The following is a 27870-nucleotide window of genomic DNA, read 5'->3' as shown; positions in this document are numbered from 1 at the left end:
CAAGGGAGGGGAAATTAAACATTGAATAATTCAGTATTTGTCAGACACTGCAGGTTGGAGGAAATCTAATTTCCTGTTTGTGCTTTTTTCAGGTCCCAACAGGGGTAAGGCCTCTTCTAAAAGTATCCTGGCAAGATGGGTAAAATTGGCTATTGCATTGGCTTACAGCTCCTCGGGGGAGTCTCCGCTGGGGAATCTTAGAGCCCACTTCACAAGGGCTATTGCCACATCTTGGGCAAAAGAGGTGAATGCCTCGATAGAGCAGATTTGTAGAGAATCTACCTGGTCTTCACCTTACACTTTTTTCACCACTACAGATTGGATCTGGGAGCAACTTCTAACCTATCCTTTGGAACAAAGATGCTCCAAGCAGTGGTACCTCCCTAAATATTGTCTATTTTATTCTCTCTCTGGTACTGTAGTGGGAGAAAGGAAAAAGGGTAATTACTTACAGTAATTGAATTTTATTGATCCTACAACAGCACCAGCCTTTATTCCCATTTTGGTCTCACCAAAACTCAGCTCTCCAGGACTGTCCCAAGCACCTCCTGCCACTCCCAGGATCTGCTCTGAAGTGCAGGCTCTGCAGCCTCTTATGACCCAGTAACAAGCCCAGGACCCACATCTCGGCTGAGGCCTATTCAAGACCTGCACTTGACCACACATAAGTCAGAAACCCGGGGGAGCTATATCGTGACTCCAGCACTCTGCCTGTCAATATCTCACAATATATATTAAAATAATGCACTCAAAAATTGAAAGTGCAACTCTAAAACAAAATTTTAAAAAAGTTATAATCTCAGAAATTGCTTGAAACATTGACAAATAAATAATTTTTATTCTAAAGTGATTTGGTCTTCAGGGAGTTAAAGTCAACCTGCCACTATGAGAATGTAGTCAAGGCTGATTGATTTGTAGTTTTGTGTGAAAACATTCCCTATATGTTGTGTTTTATAAATTTGTGCATTATCTCTGCTCATTCTATATTTAGAAGATGTTATCTAGTAGTTGTGGTCATGACTGATGGCTCTTCTGGGAAGAGACGTGCATTCAGAGATCACCACCAAGGCTAGAGACATTTTCATTGAGTCATGATCACTTCATGATCACTATATACTGTTGTAAGACTGGTTAGTGACATTGTGCACATACCTTTCTCGTGTGTCAAAGAACAATCTTGTGGCTGAGAAACTTTTATTCCCTATGCAAATGACCTGGTTATTGCCTTTGGATAGGGCAGTGGTTCTTAACCTTGTTTGAGCTACCGAACCCACCAGTTTCATATGCACATTCACCGAACCCTTCTTTAGTGATAAATCAAATATGATTTTTTTTCCAAATTCAAGACATAGGTATATGTTTTTTTACTGGTACGATAAATGAACCATGCATATGGCCTAGGGTTCAATCGAACCCTGGTTAAGAACCACTGGAATAGGGCCACACATCCCCATTTTATTTCTCCTGTCCTTAGTTCCTCTACTAGCTCATTTGTATGTGGAATAAAAGTTGAATTTTGCAGCAGTAAGTTTGTATTTTGATGCAAGAAAAGTATATTCACTAACAGACCCTATAGTATACAAGTGATTTTCATTGCCATAGACTCCCTTTAAAGTGTAACTGTCAATTCAGGGGTTTTTTTTGCTATCGTATAGGGATTGGTTTACTGGATACCTTTGTAATATACTTTATTAACTTATTGTAATTTCTTTTAGCAGAAAACAAGTTGTAAAGTTCACCTTAGCAACACTTTAATTAAAGGGGTTGTCCATTTTTAGACCAATATTGAGGGACAAATGTTATTGTCTGTATAGTAAAACGTACAATTTTCCAATATAATTTCTGTATCAATTCCTCCCAGTTTTCTAGATCTCTGCTTGATGTGATTCATTCTACTTACCTCTAGTGGATGAAATTCCAACTATGGTCATGTGATATACAGTCCATGGTCATGTTGTGTACAATCCATGGTCATGTGATGGACACACAAGTGCACAGCTTATTATAGTCACTACACAGTAATCAGACATTTGCCTTTTAACCAGCTGTGTACCTGTGTGTACAGCACATGACCATGGACTGTACATCACATGACCATGGACTGTATATCACATGACCATTGACTGTACATCACATGACCATGGACTGTATATCACATGACCATTGACTGTACATCACATGACCATGGACTGTATATCACATGACCATGGTCAGAATTTTATCCACTAGAAGTAATAATGAATGACAGTAAGCAGAGATCTAGATAACTGAGAGGAATTGATACAGAAAGTATATCAGAAAATTGTTAAACTTTTTATTATACAAACTATAACATTTGTCTCTCAATATTGGTCTAAAAGTGGACAACCTTTTTAAGTGTTGTTCGTGAGATCCATCCCATATTCACTCTTTATTGTCAGTATATACAATTATATAAATTGCTAAAGAGGGGTGTTACTGTAAATAGCTTTATATACAGTTTTATGCCACCTAGAAAAGTGCTTCCGGTGTCATTTGAAAACTGAGAGTCTCATAGTTCATACCTCACTGCAGACAGACTGTGATCCTGGGAAAAAAAGTGGGGCTCCAAATGCTGAAGTACCAACAACTTCATCATATTTCCAGTGAAAGCCCCTTTAACCACTTCCCGGCATCCCGTACTAGTACGGCGGATGCCAGGTGTTTAACTATGGCGACCGCCCGGGAGTCGGGCGGCCGCCATAAATGCTGGGTGTCTGCTGATTTACACAGTAGACATCCAGCGCTAACGCCCTAAAGCTGACCAAGGCGCCATTTTCCTGGCGGCACATGGGCGTCACCATTTTGCAAGTGATCGCTGGCCCCTGGAGCAAGCTCCAGAGCCAACGTCACGTTGGCATGACAGCCAGGAGCCTTGCAGTGCTTTTCTTTTACAGGCTGCTCTAGCATTGTAATGCATTGCATTAGTAATCAGACCCCCTAGGGTTCAAGAGCCCTAGGGGGTCTAATAAACACAAAAATAAAAAATTACAAAAAAGTAAAAAATAAAATATTTTAAAAAAATTAAAAAGTATTACAAATTAAAATCACCCCCCCTTTCCCTAGAACACAAATAAAAGTAGTTAAATACTGTGAAACACATACATGTTAGGTATTTCTGTGTCCGAAAACGCCCGCTCTACAAATCTATTAAAATATACAGATGACATGTCATTTTGGCTGCACAGTGAACGCCGTAAAAACGAATCCCGTAAGAAAATCGTACAAACGCACTTTTTCTTCAAATCGCCCCCATTCTGAATTTATTTCCAGCTTTCCAGTACATTATACAGAATAATTAATGGTGGCATCATGAAGAAAAATTTATCCCGCAAAGATTAAGCCCTCATATGGCTCTGAGAGCAGAGAAATGAAAAAAGTTATGGGGTTTGGAAGGGGGAGAGTCAAATTGAAAAAAAAAATCAAAAAATGCCGTCGGTGTGAAGGGGTTAATAATGCCCCCTTTCTGCTCCCAAAACACTAACAACCACCCCCACTTATGCCCACACACAATTCAATTAACGAACACTGTACCACCTAATAGATTTTTGCACCCCCTTATCAGTTATTACAACACCTCCTTAAAAATAATAGTTCCTGCTTATATACAGTTCCCATATCAGTAATATCACCCCTCATATAATAGTTCACCTTATAAATAATAGTCCACATTATCAATATTAGCCCTCTTATAAGTAATAGCCCTTTTAACAATAATACCCTCTTATAAATAATAGTTTCCACTTATAAATAGCCCCTTTATCAATACCCCCTTATAAAGTTTCCATCTTATAAATAAGAGAAACCAGATTATAATAGTCACCCATATAATGTCCCCCTTATTATAGGACTATTAGAAATACAGTAGCTGTTCCCTTATAAACGATAGCCCCCTTATAAATAGTTCCTCCCTTATACATAATACCTTCTTACACCAATCCACCTTATATACAGTCCAGTCATATTAATGCGACCACCGCCTACTTTTGATGTCAGCATTAAATAACCAGTCACATCAGTCATCTGGGAGCACTCATCATTGTGGAAGGCACGATGGATAAACACAAGTATGCATCTATCCTTGCCGACCATGTTCACACCTACATACAAATTGTTTTTCCTCAGGATGATGGCATCTACCAGCAGGACAATGCAACGTGTCATAAAGTTCGCAGTGTACGTACGTGGTTCGCGGAGCACCAGGATGAGTTTACCGTACTCCCTTGGCCAGCAAATTCCCCAGACTTGAACCCAATCCAGAATCTGTGGGACCACCTCGATCGGGTTGTTCGCGCCATGGATGCTCAACCACGTACCGTAGCGCAGCTGGCCATGGCACTGGAGTTGGCATGGCTCAACATCCCAGTGATCATCACCACAACATCCCCTCTCTTCCTGCACGTCCAGGGCCGGCTGCAGGTTTTTATGGGCCCTTGGGCGACAGAGCCTCAGTGGGCCCCCTTGTAAAGGAGGCGGGGGAGTTGAGACATTGTGCGTCGCAGATGAAGCGAGTGACATCATGCAGGAGTGTGGTGTCACCAACACCATACCTCCCAACTTTTAAAGAGTAGAAAGAGGGGCAAAATGTTCAGCGCGCTCTGCGCGCCGTGGCAAATTTGGCTCCACCCACTTTTATGCTGACTCTGCCTGTTCTCATTCATTTATCATGTGCTCCCACACAGTATAATCCTCCTACAGTCACCCGTAAATTATATGCCCCCCTCCATCTCTCCCCCAGTTTCATATACACCCTTTCTCTGCCCCCAGTTTCATGTCCCCCCTCCATCTCTGCCCCCAGTTTCATGCCGTTCTCCCCGTCCATCTGCCCACAGTTTCATGTCCCCATCTCTGCCCCAGTGTCATCTGCTGTCCCCCCCCCCATCTGCCCCAGTGTCATGCCGATGACCTGAAATCGGGACAGGCAAGTGCCTGGGTCCCCCAGAGGCTCTGTGGGCCCCGGCACTTGCCCGACTATGCCGTGCACTGACGCCGACCCTGTGCACGTCTTGCAGCGGTCCGCTCTGCCAAAGGAGGTTATTCTGGATTTTGACAGGTGGTCACATTAATGTGACTGGACTGTGTATAAAATAGCTCCACTCCTATAATAGCCCGCTTATATATAATAGTCTCCCTCTTATGAATAACATTTCTCCATTTATATATAACAGACATCTCCTTATTAGAGATGAGCGAACACTGTTCAGAACAGCCGTTCCGAACAGCACGCTCACAGCACGCTCCCATAGAAATGAATGGAAGCAGCCGGCACACGGGGGGTTAAGCGTCCGGCTGCCGGCAAAGTCTGCGTGCCAGGTGCTTCCATTCATTTCTATGGGAGCGTGCTGTTCGGATTGGCTGATCCGAACAGTGTTCGCTCATCTCTACTCCTTATATTTAACAGTTCCTCCCTTATACATACCGGACTATAAGACGCACCCAGGTTTTAGAGGAGGAAAATAGGGGAAAAAAATTTTGAAGCAAAAACTGGTAAAATATTTAATATATGGGAGTTGTAGTTTTGCAACAGCTGCAAGGCCACATTGACAGGTGACCATGCAGCTGTACGGGGACGCATAGAGTTTTTTTTTTTGCGGGGCCAGAAGTACTTTTTAGTTATACCATTTTGGGGAATATCTATTGCTTAGATCACCTTGTATTGAAAAAAACCCGGTGGTTTATGACATATGATTTTCTACTTTTATATATATATTCTAGGGACAGGAAGTGATTTAGAACTTTTATTTCATATTTTTCTTATATATTTTTAAAGCTTTTTTTTTTTTTTTTTTTACTATTTTATCCCCCCCCCCGGGGGCTTGAGCCTGCGGTCACTTGATTGCAAGTCCCATAGACGGCAATACAACTATATTGCCGTCTATGGGACATTCTGTCTATTAGTATTACGGCTGGTCATAGACCCAGCCGCAATACTAATATATAGCAGTGACAGGCCTGGGAGCCTCATTAGGCTCCCGGCTGTCACCCGAACAGGTCGGCTCCTGCGATATCGCCGCGCAGGAGCCGGCCTGCAGCTTCACAGGTACGGGGCCGGTGGGGACCGGCCCCGGGGGAGAAGGGGCCACCGATACTGACCCGGCATCCGCTGTACTAGAGAGGCGGATGCCGGCGAGGGATAGATGCTGGCACAGGTGCCGGGCCTGAGACATCGCTCCTCTGCCCTGCATGAAGCCAGCGGCGGGGGGACGGAGGAGCGGAATAGCATCACCCCTCCCGCTGTTGGCTTCATGCAGGGCAGAGGAGCACAGCGAAGTCTCAGGCCCCGGCGTCTATCCCTTGCCGGCATTCGCCTCTCTATTACGGCGGGTGCCAGGCGCCACATTCGGACAAATTTGGGGGAAAAAAAGTGCGTCTTATAGTCCGAAAAATATAAAATATAAACAGTCTCCCTTTATAACAGCCAATCTTATATGATAGTTCCTCTCCTATAATAGCCCACTTATATATAACAGTCCCCCCATATAATACCCCCTATATAATAATTCCTCTCTTATAATAGCGCTCCTTATACATAATAATTCCTCCCCTATAGTAGCCCCTGCTTATATATAACGGTCCCACCTTCTAATAGTGCTCCTTATAGAAATAATTCCTCTGTTATAATAGCACTCCTTATATAAAACAGTTCCTCCATTATAAGTAATAGCAACCTTATATATGTCTCTCCCTGATATCCTTATAATAACCCCACTTACTTGTTATAGTTCTCCCTTTTTAAGGGGTCTATTATAAGGGGGGTACAATTATAACATTATTTATAATGGGGGCTATTATAATAGGGAACTATTATATATAAAGGGAATAAAATAAGGGGGAACAATTATATACAAAAGCCCCCCTTATATATAATATGTCATCTATGTCAGGTGGTGTCATGACATCACTACATCACGCCGCAACGTCCTGGGAGTTACTGAGGATCCTCTATAACAAAGCAGGGACTTTTCAGCTCCCCGCTCTGTCATAGAATTATATTGTATTGATGAGCACAGGACAGCACAGCACGTCGATACAGCAATGGAGCAATCTGGATCCCGGGGCCCCTTTGAGGACAGGGGCCCTGGGAAATTGCCCAGTTTGTTCTCCCCCAATGCCGGCCCTAGGTATCACAGAAAAAGAGAAATCACTAGTATAAAGCATGGTTGGAAATATGATTTTTATATGCTACAGAACTGTAGAGCTTGTTTTCTACTGAAAGAAAGTATAATAGGTTACTAAATTATATTACAAAACATTTTCTCTACACAATAGCAAAAAAAGTGAAATGACGGTCCTGTTTAGATATAAAAATTGATTCCATTGAGCTGAATAGAATCAGTATATAAAGCTGTATTGACCATAGATCTGGAGATTATACACTTAGCCGAGCTGGTTTGGGCTGACCTGCAGGCAAATCTTGCTCTTGCTTTTGTAATACAAACATGAAAACTAGTGATAAAATCTAACATTTTTTCACCGTATTTATTTAGCCACATTCAAAGAAACGCATTTAACTCGAAATTTGCTGTTTCCCACAGTTTCAATTCTTTGAAAGTACATGTGACTATTAGGCTAAAAGTGTGTGCATTTATATGTACTGTAATACATAATCTATTATGTATACGTGTATAAGAATAAATAATTTGCAGAAAATCCCACCTTAAAGAAAAGACTTATGAATGAAAAGACATACTATCATGGTGAAACTCACATATGTTTACTTCTAACATTAGTAATTTACTAATATTTTCAGATTTTTGCAAGGTATGTTTCACTACTGCCACATATTTCTCTGGAATATGCATGGGTCGATGGGAATTACGCATCACAGCTTATGCAGATGACTTAGTATAATGGTATCTGTACCTAAACATGCCTTGCAGCCACTCCTTGACAAGCTAGCCCACTTTGGTAAATTATTGAGATATACCCTAAATCTGGACAAGACTGAGGCACTGTTATTGAAAAGCCTTATCTAACCTTTGTGGGGATCTAGTTTCCCATTTACAAAGTGTACATCATCACTGTCCTATCTAGGAATTTTTATCACCAGGGAGCCCGCTAAATTGTCTCAGATAAAAATATGGGCATATATAACATCCTTAAAGGGATTCTACCACTAAATAGCTATTTTTACTGCTTTAGATGTTGGAATAGCCTTTAGAAAGGCTATTCATCTGTTACCTTTAGACGTGGTCTCCGCGGCGCCGTTCCTTAGAAATCCCGGTTTTTACCGGTATGCTAATGAGTTCTCTCGCAGCAATGGGGGCGGGCCCCAGCGCTCAAACGGACTCTCTCCAGCGACGACTCCTACTTCAGATGCATCCTCCCCTTCTCTGTCATCTTCCTTCTGTGTCAGCTCCGACGCCTGCGCAGTCGGCTCTGCCAATGAGACACTAGTAGAGCCGACTGCGCATGCCGGCCGACGGCCATATTTTTGAGGCCGCAATTGCGTGCACGTGCAGTACGCTCCTCAAAGTCTTCGCCTAACAGAGCGTACTGCACATGCCCACTAAGGTCTGTACAGACCCTCTGACGCGCAAGTGAAGTCATCCAGGTTCGGAGGGTCTGTACAGACCTTAGTGAGCATGCACAGTACGCTCTGTTCGGCGAAGACTTTGGACAAGAGTCCTTTGTTGCCTTGACTGTATGTTTTGGGTCATTGTCCTGCTGGAAGACCCAGCCACGACCCATTTTTAATGTCTTGGCAGAGGGAAGGAAGTTGTCACCCAGGTGTTTACGGTACATGGCTCCATCCATTCTCTCATTGATGCGGTGAAGTAGTCCTGTGCACTTACCAGAGAAACACCCCCAAAACATAATGTTTCCCCCTCCATGTTTGGCAGTGATGATGGTGTTCTTTGGGTCATAGGCAGCATTTCTCTTACTCCAAACGCGACGAGTTGAGTTAATGCCAGAGAACTCAATTTTAATCTCAACAAATACTTATTTCTCTACGCAAAATGGAAATAAAGTTATACAATTTCACAATGTGATTTTCTAGATTTTAGTTTTGATATTCTATCTCTCACTGTTAAAATGAACCTACTCCTTAAAATTATAGAATGTTCATGTCTTTGTCAGTGAGCAAACTTACAAAATCAGCAAGGGATCAAATACTATAGGCGACAAAACACGTCAGAGTTTGTATAGGTCCAACTTGAAGTTAACCCCTCCTCCAGCACTGATGACACAAGAGATGCTCCCCCCCGCTGATGTGAGAGGGGGTGCCATATGATGACATGTGTCTGTAGGATGGGTGAGTCGTCATGTAATGGGGATGCTACAGCCCTGTGGATAGCTGGAGAAAGTGCCGGGCTCTGTTGTAAAGCCCAGATACAGCATGAACGACTTGAAAAATATTTTTAATGCAGATTATTAAAAGCTATATTTTATTTTTTGTCCCATGCTCCTGTGAAACAAGTCTTACGCTTAGTACGATTGCCCAGCACCACCTGATGAGTCTCAGTGGCACCAGAAGGGAATATTTTCATGATCTTAATAATGGACAAACAAAGGTTATAGCTCTACATGTTATGTTAGAGGGTTTAAGGAGTGTCCAAGTGAAAATACTTGGGTGATTTATTGTTAGACACTACAAAATATTTGATGTGAACAGTATATCATTGGTTGTAAATGTCACCTTCAATACAGTTCCAGTATGAAAGGCATTCAATTCAGTGCTTAAGATTCTTTATAGAGCTTTTTTTTCTTTTGACATGTATGTTTTAGTAAATACTTGCATTCCCTGATAAATATCAATACTGGAGCATATTTTCCTAGAACTATGCATTGTACTGTTTGTCTGTTATTATTCTCATAAATGTAATAATGTAATCATTTCTATCAGGGAATGTGGTTAATTTCCTCTTTTCCATGAACATGTTCATCATGGTTTAGGAGCATCAGATCTAAAAGTAGAACATTGTAACTGATCTCAGCTGGTCAACCCATAATATACCCCGGTCAACACTGACAGTGGGAGCCTTGGGTTCTGTCAATAAAACTGACACATAAAATAAAAAAAAATCGAAAACAAACAATAAAACTGACATCTCCGATGACCCTCCACAATGCGTGTTACATTCGCTCGAACTTCTGCGCCATCCACTCGCATGCTGGGGTACAGAAGGCGTGTTCAATTTTGATTCTTTGCTTTGGGTTCTTCTTGTGTTGTCTAAACACTGTCCTATTCCCTCACCTTGGTAATTGATTTACCATCGCACCTATCTCCTTCACCTTGCTTTCTCTCTGCCCCTCTAATGGTTAATGTTGATCTTGCCTGTGTGATTGACAGCCTATCTTCCTATCAGGTCTTGGGCAGCTTCTTCCTTCTTATTTATTGTTTGCTCACATTTACATTGATGCTTGCTATTGCCTCGTGTGTGCTGACGTTACTCTTACTGCTTTGTTACTTGTATTCTTATTCTTGACCTCTGGCTTACCTTTGACTATTCTCTTGGATTTTTATTCTGTACTGCCACTGTTACCAGACCCTTGGCTAGTTGACCTCCCATTGTTGTTGTTTGTCTTGTCTGCATTCTGTGTTGTCACATATATAGGACTTGTCAACCAGTTGTCACCTGTTGTTTAGGACAGAACCAGCAAGCAGGAAGGGGGGCTTCAGCTTAGGGCTCACTGTCTTGCCATACCCCTTCTCCAAGGGTTCACCAGCAGCTACTGAGGAATTGCTCCTCTAGCAATGCCCTTACAATGCGTTTATGGATTGCTACAAAAAGTGCAGGCCTAGCAATGTTTCCATTTCTGTCATCATGGCCTTGGCAAAAACATTGCAAAGCATCTCAAAATAAATTTTTAGTGTTATTTTTGGTCCCTTTATGGTCTGATCAGTAATACAATGTATTGCAATGGATTGTAAAATGCCTATGAGATGTCAAAACGTATAGTCAAGGTTAATAATGAAGGGAAAAAATGGAAAGGGGAGCCATGCTAAGAACTAGAAATGACAATTGGAGCCATACTGCAGTCCAGGAGGACCAAGACATAAAGGAATATTATTCTGGGAAATGTGAACGAGATGGGGAGCCATGTTGATGCGTAAGTACAAATGGAAAACCATGTTGGGGACCAGAAATGATGGGGACATCTTAAACTAGGAAATATTCAGGACACCAGGGAACTAAGAAAGAGCTGGAGCCCTCTATTATTCGTTATATTGGCTGCAGGGGCATGTGTATAGTAACATGTCTATTTTATTAGTCTCAGTCTAGACCTGGTTTGGTGTGTTAAGATGAGATAATCCTTTAATAGTCCCACAATGGGGAAATTCAGTGTAATACAGCATCATGGATAGTACAGTAGTATATAGCAAGAGAGAAACACATGCAAGCTCATAGCAGATAAAGAGATACTAGGAGTCATAGCAACTAAAAAGAAAGGAAAAAAAAAAGAAAGACTGCAGGATTATTTAGTTCTGTGTGAATTGATGTTGATAATACAGCTTGACTGCGGTTGGAGGACACTAGGAAGGGGCACAGCATGTTGACATAACAAGCAGAAACAGCTTTTTTGCAGAGGTGGAGGACATATTCAGCCATCACGATAACATGTGGTAGTTCCTTTGGTAGGTGGTGAGATCTCATGCTTAGCTGATAGTTCGATATCTTGCATCAGCACTATTGTTCCTTAACCATAAAAATGTCCCAAAAAGTACCCCATCCTTCATTGTAAGCCCTCCTCCTATCTTCTTATCGCTGTCACGTGTTCTATCTGCCCAAAGAAGTCTGAAGCCATCCAGGGAGACAGGGAGCTGGTTATTCCTCCATATTATCTGCTCTCTTGCCATGCTTCCTTAAATCATGGAGGGAAGGATGGCAGGTTCCTAGGCTGTAACAGAGTCCCACATGTCAACAGTATAAAATAAATTCCAGTCAGCTGACTGCAGGCATCTTCCAAGCATAAACAATAGACACAAAGAAAATAGTCTGCAGGTTCTTCCATTCCAGATAGTTAGCTAATTCATAGTGCTAAGTACTTGAGTAAAGGATTTTTGAAGATACAGACAAAGAGTGAAAAGGGAACGAGAAAGGTCGCTCTCAGCTTGGAGCTCTGTATCGAGGCTGCCACTCATGCGGCACCATCTTGGAAAAAAATATTACATGCTATCAAGCATAAAATACATGGTTTATGCGTTATTATTATTATTAGAGATGAGCAAATAGTATTCGATTTATTAATAGTATTCAATTAAATACCTCCATTTGCATAGTTATTGGTGTACTTGGTCGAATACCACGCGAAAAGGCAGGAAATATTCGTTTCCCCTCCAACCTCCCCTGGCGCCTTTTTTTTTAACACCAATGTCTATGGAGGGGAGGTATTAAATCAAATATACTCGCTCATCTCTAATTATTATTATTATTATTATTATTATTATTATTATTATTTAGTAATATCATAGTTACGCTTTGTGGTTAGCACACATTGTATGTTTTATTACACATTACTAGGTGGCACATTCATCTTATGTTTTATAAGGCAGTAGTTTATACACATAAGTAAAGATAACCAGAGTTTTAGTTATACTGTAGTTACGTTTTGTGGTTAGCACATGTAGGATATCATTGTATGCTTTAAGTCCATTAATTCCATTACATCTCTGATATCTTATCAACGCCATTGCCTGAGTTCTAATAATTGACTCTGAGAAGAAAACCATGAGCTAATATAGAAACCACTTTGTAAATAGACCAAACAAAAGAAATCCTGTTTGGCTTTCAAGTGGTTAAATGTTACATAAACCACACCTCAGCCTGTGTAAACGTATAATGAGAAAGACGAAATAAAATAAAAACGAAATAATATATAAACCTTCACATGTTTATAAATGCGGCAATATAATATTTCTAATAATATAATTCATAGAATTGCTAAATACATTAATAATAAGGATTGCACAGATAAAACCTCTTGTGCTTACTAAATAGCTCTTACCTGTGAATGGGCTTGAAACATGCCAGCGGGTTTCCGTCTCCTGCCCCTGTTTTGTGCAGAGAAACGGAAACCTGCAGAACGGAGTACGGGCGCAGATGTGAACGAGCCCTAAGGCTCCGTTCTCACGGAGTAATGCGCCACTCATTTAGACACGTATACATGTGCCAGAGCGCGGCGCTTCAAAACAGATCCCATTGATTTCAATGGGTGCCGGCTTACACGCACTACACATTGAAATCAATGGGATCTGTTTTGAAGCGCTGCACTCTGACACGTGTATACGTGTCTAAATGAGCGGCGCGTTACTCTGTGAGTACGGAGCCTAAGGGTCCATTCACATGGAGGAAAATGTTGAAGAATTTGGTGTGGAATTGGAAAGCTTTTCTGCCCCATCATCTTTTAGTATTAGCGCAGTCATGACCCGTGACTCTGAAATCCCTGAATATACAACCTGAAAAGAAACCAATGCATTAAAGGGCTTTTCCAGGCCAAAAATTATTTTTTTAAAAAAGGTCTGATTAACCCACATAGTGCACCCAAATATCTTTTGCAGTGTTTTGACAGATGTATGGCTTTCTCTGGTGTCCTCTGCATTTGTTTACAAGGGTAGCTTCCTGCTGTCTTAGCCTACAACTACCATGACGCATTGCAGTTCACTCAGATCCCCCTCTCACTTCCTGAATTCACAGCGACACCTAGCCAACTGACTACAAGCCCTATCTACCTACCTAGCTAACTAACAATAAAAAGACCTGGCGCCCGTTGTCAAGCAATAGTACCTAGTTGTAGCTCCTCCCGGTCACCAACCAATGTGGTGGTGGAAAAACAGAAATCAAATAAAAGTAAAAAACGGGATATGAACAGAGCACCAGACTGGCGGTAAAAAATAAGTCGGTTCCCACGCTCTGACAGTGCAATTTATATTGTCCTGAAGAAGACGCCAGTCCAGTGTCGAAACGCGTAGCCATTGTCTGTCCTTTGGAACCCAATAAACAGTTTTAACTCTTTCCTAGAGTCTCTAGCCTCAATGACACTCTGTTCATATCCCAGTTTTTTACTTTTACTTGATACCTAGCTAACTAACCAACTCAGTCCCTCAACCCCATCCTCCACCTCATACTTATCTGTCTTGGCGTCCTGGAGATGACTCTGGGGTGTCGCTGTCCCCTAATATACCCGCATCTTGGGATTTGGAACTTGTGTCTGGGCAATAGAACGCTACTTCTTCTTGTTTCTGCAGGCATTCTATTACATAGTCGCTGGCTTCGGCTCACTTGTGATTGAAGTGACGTCCAGAGAGGAAGTCAGCAGTGAGCGTTGGTGAATATGAGGGGGACGGGGACGCCCCAGCCATATTGGTAAATATACTTTTTTTTTTTAAAAGGGAGTATGTTAGAAGTTAGGTGGGGGAGGGGTTTAGCTTAGGGGTAAATTTTTCATTTGTCCCAGACAACCCCTTTAAGCTCTGTACCCAACTCAGTACACCCAATCCTGACTGGGCTCTCTCCCCTCCAGCAGCACGGAACATGTCCAGGCCAAGTTTTACATAACAGCAGAGGCAGTCATTTTTCACAGTCATATCCCTAGAGGCAATTCAAGCAAATGGAAAGTACCCTGATATTCTTTTATTTTTTGACCTTTTGCCGGAGACTCCCTTTAAACGTAAAGAGGTGAAGGGATGGAAGAGATGAGTTCTGTAACTGGTGCATATTTTTATATTGCACTGGAGTGAGAGAGGGAACGTGGCGGACAGTTGGAGATGAGGCAAGAAATTCACTGTTGGGCAAAGTATTCATCAGACCTAAACTTTATGTCACTACATTTCCCTTCTTATGAACTTAAGACGTCAATTTTAAAAACGGACTGGTCACTGGCTCCTTGGACAGGTGTAAATGTCTCAAGACAATCATTGTTACTGTATTCACTTTACCTGTGAATGGTTAAAGTTAAAGTTCCATAATGGGTGACTTTTTTTTTTTTTTGCTTTTAGTTATGTTTATGTATTTGGAAGCAAAAAAATGACGACGTTGGCACTTCCCATGTGTGAATTGAGGCCAAATCACAAGTCTCAGTGATCCCATAACATCACCCAGGAAACTGAAAGAGGCTGGAAGATGGCAGAAGAGGACTGCAATGAAGAGCCAGAAGACACAAGATAGCCCAGGAGAGGTGAAGGAAGGTGTTTATTATGTTTTGATATCTCCCCTGGGTCCTCCACTAATAATACTCATTTGTACCAAAACATTTTTGAAAATTCATAGCAAATCGATCTCCTTATAAACCGGTTTGTTCATCTCTTATCTCAGATGAGAGATATATGTATGTACAAATATGACATTTTCCCACAATTTCGGCTACATTGTAACCACAAGTGATGACCTAGTCTTGCAATAAAGTTTCTACACAATTGCATATAACAAAAAGTCTAAAGTGGTTACAATAGTGGTATAATGTTTGCAAAGAGCCAAAACAAGATAGTCACAGAGTTGTCATATTCCTAAGTATTGAGTCATATATAGAAGGACAATACTGTTTGTACAGATGTTCTACCAATATGTTACTGCCAGGTACCATAGTTAAATTTGATTTTGAATTCATGTAGTTCCAGAGATGCAAAGCATAGGAGTCATTGAAAGTCGGCAATTTGTCCCAAACCCGGTAATAACTTCTCCATGATGGGTATCCTATAGGGTAAAAACGTTGGGGATTGAAGAAAGTAATATTCCCACACATTATATCTTCAGTACTATTAAAATCTGGAAGATCACAGAACTTCCTTAAAATACGGGTAAAGAGAAATGGCCCTTGGTGTCCCCATATTCTGCTATTATAATTCTTGACAAAGTCCTCCATACATTGCTGGGTAAAATTATGATGAGCAGAAAACTGAAAAATACCATTGCTAGAAAATTGAGAGTGTTGTGCAGCCAAGAAATCCTGATCAGGAATGGGTCGTATCGAAATGATGTCCGTGTCCATATACATGCCGCCATATTTCCAGATCAGAGCTAACCTGCAGCCATCAGCGCTGACATGGAGCCAGTGACTCTCCTTTTCTGGATTAGTCTGAAAGTAATATAGACAACATTTAACTAAGTACCAACATGACATTGCTAAATAACATTTAACGTATTATTTTAACTTTTCAATTACTGTTTTGCTGCACATCAGATCAGAAACTTAAATGTATTGGTGTTAAGGTTCTGTCTATATATACAGTCCTATGAAAAAGTTTGGGCACCCCTATTAATCTTAATCATTTTTTGTTCTAAATATTTTGGTGTTTGCAGCAGCCATTTCAGTTTGATATATCTAATAACTGATGGACACAGTAATATTTCAGGATTGAAATGAGGTTTATTGTACTAACAGAAAATGTGCAATATGCATTAAACCAAAATTTGACCGGTGCAAAAGTATGGGCACCTCAACAGAAAAGTGACATTAATATTTAGTAGATCCTCCTTTTGCAAAGATAACAGCCTCTAGTCGCTTCCTGTAGCTTTTAATCAGTTCCTGGATCCTGGATAAAGGTATTTTGGACAAACAATTCAAGTTCAGTTAAGTTAGATGGTCGCCAAGCATGGACATCCCGCTTCAAATCATCCCACAGATGTTCAATGATATTCAGGTCTGGGGACTGGGATGGCCATTCCAGAACATTGCAATTGTTCCTCTGCATGAATGCCTGAGGATTTGGAGCGGTGTTTTGGATCATTGTCTTGCTGAAATATCCATCCCCGGCGTAACTTCAACTTCGTCACTGATTCTTGAACATTATTCTCAAGAATCTGCTGATACTGAGTGGAATCCATGCGACTCTCAACTTTAACAAGATTCCCGATGCCGGCATTGGCCACACAGCCCCAAAGCATGATGGAACCTCCACCAAATTTTACAGTGGGTAGCATGTGTTTTTCTTGGAATGCTGTTTCTTTTTGGACGCCATGCATAACGCCTTTTTTTTATAACCAAACAACTCAATTTTTGTTTCCAAAATGAAGCTGCCTTGTCCAAATGTGCTTTTTCATACCTCAGGCAACTCTATTTGTGGCGTACGTGCAGAAACGGCTTCTTTCTCATCACTCTCCCATACAGCTTCTATTTGTGCAAAGTGCGCTGTATAGTTGACCGATGCACAGTGACACCATCTGCAGCAAGATGATGCTGCAGCTCTTTGGAGGTGGTCTGTGGATTGTCCTTGACTGTTCTCACCATTCTTCTTCTCTGCCTTTCTGATATTTTTCTTGGCCTGCCACTTCTGGGCTTAACAAGAACTGTCCCTGTGGTCTTCCATTTCCTTACTATGTTCCTCACAGTGGAAACTGACGGGTTAAATCTCTGAGACAACTTTTTGTATCCTTCCCCTGAACAACTATGTTGAACAATCTTTGTTTTCAGATCATTTGAGAGTTGTTTTGAGTAGCCCATGATGCCACTCTTCAGAGGAGATTCAAATAGGAGATCAACTTGCAATTGGCCACCTTAAATACCTTTTCTTATGATTGGATACATCTGGCTATGAAGTTCAAAGCTCACTGAGGTTACAAAACCAATTTTGTGCTTCACTAAGTCAGTAAAAAGTAGTTAGGGGAATTCAAATCAATAAAATGATAAGGGTGCCCATACTTTTGCACCGGTCAAATTTTGGTTTAATGCATATTGCACATTTTCTGTTAGTACAATAAACCTCATTTCAATCCTGAAATATTACTGTGTCCATCAGTTATTAGATATATCAAACTGAAATGGCTGTTGCAAACACCAAAATATTTAGAACAAAAAATGATTAAGATTGATAGGGGTGCCCAAACTTTTTCATAGGACTGTATATATAAAATTATAATTGTCGACAGAACCTCTTGACTGCAATCGTGAGTGCAGTTGAGGTCCACAAGCCCCAGGAGGGCAGACGTCTGCCTGAGCAATGCAGCAGTTTGTAAGCCGCAATACACACCGTATCAGTATCTCACAGGCACTGGGTAGTTGTGTTTGTGCAGTACAGGTGTGAACAGACTGCAGTAAACTTCCACCAGTTAACTTCACTGGGAAACTGCACCTGGGTTTAGATGCTGCAAAGTAAAGGCTGCCAGGGGTTAAATGTAACCCCTGGTCAGTAACATAGCACGCTCCGCAACAGCTTAGAGCTACCGTGTCAATACACAGATAACAGTGTATTCAAAGACACCTACAGGGGTGGAGGGTTAGACTGATTCAGTACGCTTACTGGTCCCTACCGGTATTGCCCTGGTTGAAGTCAGGGAACCCTATCCTATAAGCCTAATCTGGCAACCTGCCTTCACCGGAACCTAGCCCTGAACTCCTGTCTTACAGACATTTAGTCAAAGTGTGAGCACTCAGCGGGCGCCAACTCACACTATAAAAAGGCAAGTCCCTGCCCACAGGGCGGTGGCCATGACCTCACTGATTATGCTCAGTAGGGGAAACAGGGGATTTAGAATCCGAGCGACTCCAGAAGGTCCGAGCATGCTCAGTAGGCAAAAAGTCGGACTTAGCCTCCACACACCTCACTGCATGACGCCAAGGGCGAGAGTTGGATTGACCCGCAGGTGGCGCTGTGCGCTGGAAGGAAAGCCTGCGGGACCCCATCCTAACAATTGGTCTATGATATATTTGTATGAATAGCTGCATGTTTACTCTGTCTAATGTGCACATATGTGTCTATCTCTAACTCAAGTTTAGGTAAACCTCCAATTCCTCATAAAATGTCATGAAAAAGTCCATACGTGCTATCAAATTGCTTAAGAGTTTGCACTGGATGGCCACACATAGCATGACTTTGTGAGACAATATCATAAGACCATGTTGTCTTGAAAAACTGGTCATCCTATGACACATATATCAAGATAAGTCCAGTCAAGAGGAAAGGCAAGGATGGACACATCTATACTATGCAGGCTCGTTCACACGTAAGCAAAGGGGAAGTTTTTGACAACGGATTTCGCGTCAAAAACCTCTGCTTTACGATGGTGTCTATGCAGACCGCCAGGCTTCTTTTCTCCGCTAGCGGCGGGCTGCTGCTAGCGGAGAAAAGAAGCGACATGTCCTTTCTTCAGGCGGAAGTACCCTCCTATGTCGGCTCATTCATTTGAGCCGACAGTGGAGGGGAAAGCCACGACCGCGATGGTCGCAGCAGGCGGGTTTTGACCAGAGAGAGACGCGGCTTGCCGCATCTCTCTCGGTGTCAAAACCCGCGCAGGCAGTTCACGTGTGAACTAGCCCTAACTCTGCAAAAAGACAAGTTGGCCAGACAGGTGATGTAACGGGATCACAATGCACTTTTTTTTTCATTTAAGTATGTCTTTGTAGAAGAGGAAATTCACACAAATATGGGGAGAACATACAAACTCCTTGCAGATGTTGTTCCTGGTGGAATTCAAATGCAGGACTCCAGCGCTGCAAGGCCGCAGTGCTAACCACTGAGCCTCCATGTTGCCCCTTTGGCCCAGTCCTTTTTTATCAAGGAAATTTAAGTTATAGAAAGTCTTTCTTATTATAGAAGGAGAGAGGATGATTATAGCATCTCAGGGTTATATGATTGTATTTTTTAAAGGGATCCTATCTTTGAAACACATTTTTTTCTAACTAGCACGTTGGAATAGCCTTAAGAAAGGCTATTCTTCTCCTACCTTTCGTTGTCTTCTCCGAGCTGCCGTTCCATAGGAATTCCAGTTTTTCTCGGTATGTAAATGAGTTCTCTTGCAGCACTGGGGGTGGTCCCCAGCACTCAAACAGCACTGGGGGCTTCCAATGCTGCCAGAGAACTCACCAGCACCGCCTCCATCTTCTTCTGGAGCAAGGTCTTCACCGCGTCTTCTTCTGGTGGTGTCTTCTAACTTCTAAGCCTCAAGCCTAGGGCAACCGACTGTGCATGCCTGCCGGCCATGAGAAAATGGCCGCTTACAATACTATGTAAGCGGCCATTTTTCTTGTGGCCGCAAGCATGCGCAGTCAGCTTTGCCCTATATATAATCTGGTTTGCGCATGCCTGCTGGCCACAAGAAAATGGCCACTTACAATACTCTGCCCGAGGCCTAGAAGTTAGAAGACACCGCCGGAAGAAGACTCAAGAAGACCTTGTTCCAGAAAAAGATGGAGGTGGCGCTGGAGAGTTCTCTGGCAGCATTGGGGACGCCCCCAGTGCTGTTTGGGTGCTGGGGACCCCCAGTGCTGCAAGAGAATTAATTTACATACCGAGAAAAAACGTGATTCCTACGGAACGGCAGTGTGGAGGAGGCAACGAAAGGTAGGAGAAGAATAGCCTTTCTTAAGGCTATTCCGATGTGTTAATGATAAAAAAAAAGTGATTGAATGATAGGATCCCTTTAAGTTTATGTTATAGATATTAATGCATCTTTTTATGTATATATTTGTATTATTATTTGTAATTGCTGCCTTGACAACAAATTCTAACCTATTCTACTAATACTTTCTGACATTCTTCAAGAGGTCGATTTAGTTCTAAGTTCCTAGAAGCTCTAATAAACCCTTCTGAGACATCTTTTAGATGACAAAGTTTCAAATTCAAACTTTTGATTCATTAATAGAGATGAGCGAGTAGTGAAATATTCGATATTCGTTTCGAGTAGACCTTCAATATTCGACTATTTGACCAAATATCGAATCCCATTATAGTCTATGGGGAAAAAATGCTCGTTTCAGGGGAAACCACTATTCGACTAATGAGAGTCCACAATGACACCCCAGGAAATGATGCCAACACCTCTGGGATGCAACTGGGACAGCAGGGGAAGTATGCCTGGGTGCATCTAACACGCCCAAGACCCAGTATTACCCAACTATCCTACCCAACAGCCTATCAACTAGACACTATCCACACTCAATAGAACCTCTATAAAAGTGGAAAAATACTTGGAAATCTTCTTTCCTCTACATTACCATGAACAGAAACATAAATTTAAACCTAAAGAAACAATAGCATGCACCCCTTTAAATCACGTTGCCCATGACAATCACAGATGGCACAGGCAATGGGAAATTCAACAGCCCCCATGATTAACTGTTATTGTTTATGTGTGTGTAATGTGGTGAGACCTCCAAAAATTACTTTGCTGGCCCTTCACGTGAGCCCTTCCAAATTAAGTTAGAGGCCCTTCAGCTGAGCCCTTGGGGTGAGTTGAGCCTTTAACCAGCAGAGTATTAGGCCCTTGAAGTCAGTTGAGCCTTGTACCAGCAGAGTATTAGGCCCTTAGGGCCTATTCACACGGAGTAAAATGGTGTGTAATTTGGAGTGTAATTTTTACACGTGGCGTTTCAGTAGCGTTTATGGAGCGTTTTTTGGAGCGTTTACGGAAGCGTTTTTTTACACGTGTAAATGCTCAAAAAAACGCTCCGTAAACGCTACTGAAACGCCATGTGTAAAAAAAAAAAACACTCCAAAATACACGTGTAAATTTTTTACACGTGTAAAAATTACACTCCAAACTACACGCCATTTTACTCTGTGTGAATAGGCCCTAAAAGTGAGTTGAGCCTTGTACCAGCAGACTTTTTGGCCCTTTGGGTGAGTTGAGCCTTTAAACAGCAGACTTTTATTTATTGGCCCTTTGGGTGAGTTGAGCATTTTACCAGCAGTGTTTTTGGCCCTTTGGGTGCATTGAGCCTTGCACCAGCAGTATTTTATGCCCTTTGGGGGAGTTGAGCCTTGCACCAGCAGTGTTTTAGTTTTTGGCCCTTTGGGTGAGTTGAGCCTTGTACCAGCAGTGTTTTAGTTTGTGGCCCTTTGGGTGAGTTGAGCCTTGTACCAGCAGTGTTTTAGGCCCTTGGGGTGAGTTGAGCCTTGTACCGGCAGTGTTTTTGGCCCTTGAGGTGAGTTGAGCATTTAACCAGCAGAGATTTAGTTTTTGGCCCTTGGGGTGAGCCCTAAAAATTAAATTTTCAGGCCCTTGAGATGAGCCGTATAAAAATTATTTTTCAGTCCCTTGGGGTAAGCCCTAAAAAATTATTTTTCAGGCCCTTTGGGTGAGACCTAAAAAATTATTTTTCAGTCCTTTGGGGTGAGAACTGAAAAATTATTTGTAAGGCCCTTTTGTGAGCCTTATTGGGGTTATTTTAATTAGTTTTTAACGGTGATGGTGGTGGTGTTGGAGGAGGAGGAGGACAAGGAGGAGGACGAAGAACTTGTGACCTGGCAAAGAAACATGAAACTGTGTCTCATAATTAGCACTGAGGACGAGACATGCTGGTTGCGGGTCCACAGCCACTACATCGCCAGGAGAGGCAGACTGTTGTGTTACTACATGCCTGGAGGTAGTGCCTGACTGGCTGGTGCAAATGCTGCTGGAAGCAATATCCACTATCCACTGTAACATCGGTTCCTGGTGCTCCGGCGTCTTCAGCGGGGTACCTTGCACCCTGCTTGACGTTGTAGATGAGGGCACTGCTGGCTGCCCCTCTCCAGTAGCCATTGGATCCGCAGTAGCTCGAATGCGGCCTGGATCCCCAGCTGGATTTCCACGTCCCCATCCCTGTCCCTTTGTGATACCCTGACGCAATTTCAGATGTGTACAGGTGATGACAGTATTAAGCTTTCTTCTTACCCCTATGGGACAGTTAGAATGTATACCAGTTGTAATGAATTTGAGCCCTAAAAAGGGCTTTTGTGAAATTTTGGCAGGTTGAGTGTATGTACGGTTGAGTATATACACTCTTCATGCAGTGTAGCTCTGAAAAGAGCTATTGATTAAATTTTTCCTGCCTAGCAGTAGCTAATCTGACCCTCAGCAGTAAGTCTCTCCCTATCTCACCAAACCGCATCTGACATGAATATGGCTGCCACTATTCTTATAAATCCGAGGTCACCTGATTTGGCCAGCCAATGACTTTTTACTATTTTTTTTCGATGCCTACATTTTCCTGCTTCCTGTCTCACCTCCCCTGCACAGTTATTGGTACAAAAAAAAGCGCCAGGGAAGGTGGGAGGGGATACAAATTTTTGCTGCGTTAACCGCGTGGTATTCGATCAAAATCAAATATGTTGAATATCTTAATATTCGATTGAATACCCTACTCGATCGAACGGTATTCGCTCATCTCTATTCATTAATACAACATTTTACAATGTTTTTCAAATTTCTCGTGGGTATTGAAATAAAGTTAAACAAAAAGGAACAAAGAAAAAGAAAGGGAATGTTTAAAACTTTTGTCTTTGTAAATCGAGGGGTAACAGGTCTTAGGAGAACTAGCATTACTTTATATACTGTATTACCATAGAAGAATCATTGAACTATCTATCTGCTCTCAATGAAACCTTATTTCCATCGTCTCTGAAAAAAAGCGTGATATAGATCCCAATAATGTCTGGCCCCACAACTTACAATAAATTGCTCCTACGTGTATGCTTTTGAGTCTTTTGTTTTCCATGTGCTTAATATATTTTGACAGGTTGCTTAAGTACCGTTCTTATGTAACATTCTACAAATTCCTCCTCCTTCTTTCATGTATTATTTTACATATTTAGTTTACTTTCCTTTTAAGTTGTGTAAGGTCATTGCATTGTGCATATAAACTGGGTGTATCTTGTGATAAAACCTTATTTATGAGGTTACTTTAACATCTACATTGAACATAAAATGGATGGATTGATAGCTTTTTCTCAGAGTGCTGTGGAAAATTTATTCATCCTTTTCTCATTCTTCTATATGAAACAGAGATGTATCAATATAGACAATATAGTTTATACTGTGAAGTAAAATAGTACAGTTTAATATGCACTCAATTATAACTATTATAGTACACACAGTACTATGTCCCATAGTGTCCCCTGCACACAGTATTATGTCCCTTAGTGGCCCCTGCACACAGTATTATCCCCCATAGTGATCCCTGCACACAGTATTATGTCCCATAGTGTCCCTGCACACAGTATTATCTCCCATAGTGTCCCCTGCACACAGTATTATGTCCCTTAGTGGCCCCTGCACACAGTATTATCCCCCATAGTGACCCCTGCACACAGTATTATGTCCCATAGTGTCCCCTGCACACAGTATTATGCCCCATAGTGTCCCCTGCACACAGTATTATGTCCCATAGTGGCCCCTGCACACAGTATTATGTCCCATAGTGGCCCCTGATGTGGCCGCAATACAGACCCGGCATCCGCTGTAATAGAAAGGTGGATGCCGGGTCTGTTTTGCGGCCACATTCGGACTATAAGACGCACCCTTCTTTTCCCCAAAAATTTTGGGGAAAAAAAGTGTGTCTTATAGTCCGAAAAATACAGTATATTGCCGAATCACATGGTGTTTATGAATACACTCCAAGTTAAAAAAGCACATTAGCATAAGGATGAAATATAATAAGCATGAGGATGTAATAAAGAGTGTTTACCCATATAAGTATATCAGTAGACACTATTATAGCCACCAGTCAGTAGTAAAGCACAACCTCATATCTAGCTGGAAACAAGAACTGTGTCTCAGTATCAGTGTCTCAATTTCTCAAAGAAGCTGGGCACAGTTGTTGTTTTCAGCTAGATATGAGGTTGTGCTTTACTACTGACTGGTGGCTACAATAGTATTTGCTGATATACCTACAGTCCTATGAAAAAGTTTGGGCACCCCTATTAATCTTAATCATTTTTAGTTCTAAATATTTTGGAATTTGCAACAGCCATTTCAGTTTGATATATCTAATAACTGATGGACACAGTAATATTTCAGGATTGAAATGAGGTTTATTGTACTAACAGAAAATGCGCAATATGCATTAAACCAAAATTTGACCGGTGCAAAAGTATGGGCACCTCAACAGAAAAGTGACATTAATATTTAGTACATCCTCCTTTTGCAAAGATAACAGCCTCTAGTCGCTTCCTGTAGCTTTTAATCAGTTCCTGGATCCTGGATAAAGGTATTTTGGACAAACAATTCAAGTTCAGTTAAGTTAGATGGTCGCCGAGCATGGACAGCCCGCTTCAAATCATCCCACAGATGTTCAATGATATTCAGGTCTGGGGACTGGGATGGCCATTCCAGAACATTGTAATTGTTCCTCTGCATGAATGCCTGAGGATTTGGAGCGGTGTTTTGGATCATTGTCTTGCTGAAATATCCATCCCCGGCGTAACTTCAACTTCGTCACTGATTTTTGAACATTATTCTCAAGAATCTGCTGATACTGAGTGGAATCCATGCGACTCTCAACTTTAACAAGATTCCCGGTGCAGGCATTGGCCACACAGCCCCAAAGCATGATGGAACCTCCACCAAATTTTACAGTGGGTAGCATGTGTTTTTCTTGGAATGCTGTTTCTTTTTGGACGCCATGCATAACGCCTTTTTTAATAACCAAACAACTCAATTTTTGTTTCCAAAATGAAGCTGCCTTGTCCAAATGTGCTTTTTCATACCTCAGGCAACTCTATTTGTGGCGTACGTGCAGAAACGGCTTCTTTCTCATCACTCTCCCATACAGCTTCTATTTGTGCAAAGTGCGCTGTATAGTTGACCGATGCACAGTGACACCATCTGCAGCAAGATGATGCTGCAGCTCTTTGGAGGTGGTCTGTGGATTGTCCTTGACTGTTCTCACCATTCTTCTTCTCTGCCTTTCTGATATTTTTCTTGGCCTGCCACTTCTGGGCTTAACAAGAACTGTCCCTGTGGTCTTCCATTTCCTTACTATGTTCCTCACAGTGGAAACTGACAGGTTAAATCTCTGAGACGTTTTGTATCCTTCCCCTGAACAACTATGTTGAACAATCTTTGTTTTCAGATCATTTGAGAGCGGGCTGTCCATGTTCGGCGACCATCAAACTTAACTGAACTTGAATTGTTTTGTAGAAAGAAATGGTCCAAAATACCTTCATCCAGGATCCAGGAACTGATTAAAAGCTACAGGAAGCGACTAGAGGCTGTTATCTTTGCAAAAGGAGGATCTATTAAATATTAATGTCACTTTTCTGTTGAGGTGCCCATATTTTTGCACCGGTCAAATTTTGGTTTAATGCATATTGCGCATTTTCTGTTAGTACAATAAACCTCATTTCAATCCTGAAATATTACTGTGTCCATCAGTTATTAGATATATCAAACTGAAATGGCTGTTGCAAACACCAAAATATTTAGAACTAAAAATGATTAAGATTGATAGGGGTGCCCAAACTTTTTCATAGGACTGTATATGTGAAGACACTCTCTATTACATCCTCATGCAATTATTACACCTAGGTGCAGGGTTTTTTTGAGATATTGAGACACTGATACTGAGACACAGTTCTTGTTTCCAGCTAGATATGAGGTTGTGCTTTACTACTGACTGGTGGCTATAATAGTGTCTACTGATATACTTATATGGGCAAACACTCTTTATTACATCCTCATGCTTATTATATTTCATCCTTATGTTAAAGTGCTTTTTTTAACTTTTAACTTTATTCATAAACACCATGTGATTCGGCAATATAATGTCTTCATAAAGGCACGATGAAACTGTGGCTAACGCTAGGTTCACACCTGCGTTCAGCTGTCCGTTCTGTGGTTTCCGTCTTCTGCATGCCAGAAGACGGAAACCACAGATCGGGTCCGGCCGTGAGCGGCGGTGAGCGTTTTATGCTCCCCACCGTGAAACCGTTTTTTAAAATCCGGACACAGAGTACTGCATGTCCGACTCTGTGTCCGGATTATAAAACCCGGTTTCGCGGCAGAGAGCATAAAATGCTTACCGCCGCTCACGGCCGGACAGCTTTCTCACCCATTCAAATGAATGGGTGAGAGAGTCCTGCAGGTTTCCGTATCCTGCTCTGATTTATGCAGGAAACGGAAACCTGCAGAACGGAGACCGGGCGCAGATGTGAACGAGCCCTAAGCGGATCCTTTGTGGGAATTGTTTCCTGTATTGTGTGCGTTTTCTTATTATAATTGTATCAATATATTAATAAACATTTTTATATTTTCCGTATGCTGAGTGTACAGTCTACCTCGTTTTTGTTTTTTTTTCTGTTGTTATATATTTTTGAGGTAGAGACATGCAAATTAAGGGGTATAGATAGTCACAAGAGGACCTTTAATTTTTTCCGTCACATGACATGTTCCTCCGTGTACAGCTCTGTGCTATGTTTTTGTTCTCCAGCTGTGAACATAGCCTAAGTCACATTTACTAAAAAAAAATGGATACTAGTAAAAATTGGATCTTGCCGCATTTTACCTTATTGTACCAGGAGAGAAGTGGTGTGTCAATAAACAATTCCTCCAACTTCAAGGGGAAGATGTAAATGTTCTCCAGGGATGATAATACAGGAAAATGTGTCTTTACTGCTTCTTCGATGTTGGTATCATTTAACCCTTTCAAGAAGAAGACCACTGGTCGATTTTCGTACATACGAGCTGCTGACTCTATGGCACATAAAACTAATGAAGAGAGTTCCAATCGATCTGAAGTTTCCAAAAATATGATCCCATCACCTTCTTTTAATACTTCAGATGGAGAAATGTTCTGTAACACATTTTCGTCTGATACTTCTATGTTATTTGACCCAATGTATATGGGGTTGAAGTTTTTATTCATTAGCATAAGTGAGGAAAATCCATTGAATATTTTTCCTTCAGAGATAATAAACATGTAAGGAATGATGTTCTGTCGATGAATGATTCGATAAAAATACCCGAGGGTTACCACCACAAGCAAAAAGCCTGCTATCTTCAGAAATTTCAACATTACTGTAAAATAAGTTGTCAGGCTGCAAAACAAAAAGTGGACAAATTAAACAACTTTAGTCTTACAATAACATAAGAAACCCTGAATTACATATATACAATTTTATTTATCATAGACCATGGAGGGTGTAAAAAATATGAAAAAAACGAACCTTTCCTAGGCTTCGGCATCCTTCTGGACAGTGACGTAACTAGGGATGGT

General features: G+C 41.6%; 1 protein-coding gene across 1 annotated transcript; it reads right to left on the bottom strand.

The window, feature by feature from the left end:
* Positions 1 to 15447: 15447 nt before the first annotated feature.
* Positions 15448 to 27669, bottom strand: LOC142196812 (alpha-1,4-N-acetylglucosaminyltransferase-like). Its single transcript, XM_075266790.1, has 3 exons — positions 27574 to 27669; positions 27160 to 27492; positions 15448 to 16035 (listed from the first exon to the last, which is right to left on the bottom strand). Exons 1-3 carry the CDS (start codon positions 27667 to 27669, stop codon positions 15448 to 15450), a joined length of 1017 nt encoding a protein of 338 aa, XP_075122891.1.
* Between the last annotated feature and the right edge of the window lie 201 nt (positions 27670 to 27870).

Source organism: Leptodactylus fuscus, chromosome 3 (genome assembly GCF_031893055.1).
Source record: "Leptodactylus fuscus isolate aLepFus1 chromosome 3, aLepFus1.hap2, whole genome shotgun sequence".
NCBI lineage: Eukaryota > Metazoa > Chordata > Amphibia > Anura > Leptodactylidae > Leptodactylus > Leptodactylus fuscus.
This window is presented reverse-complemented; position numbering and strand designations above follow the sequence as displayed.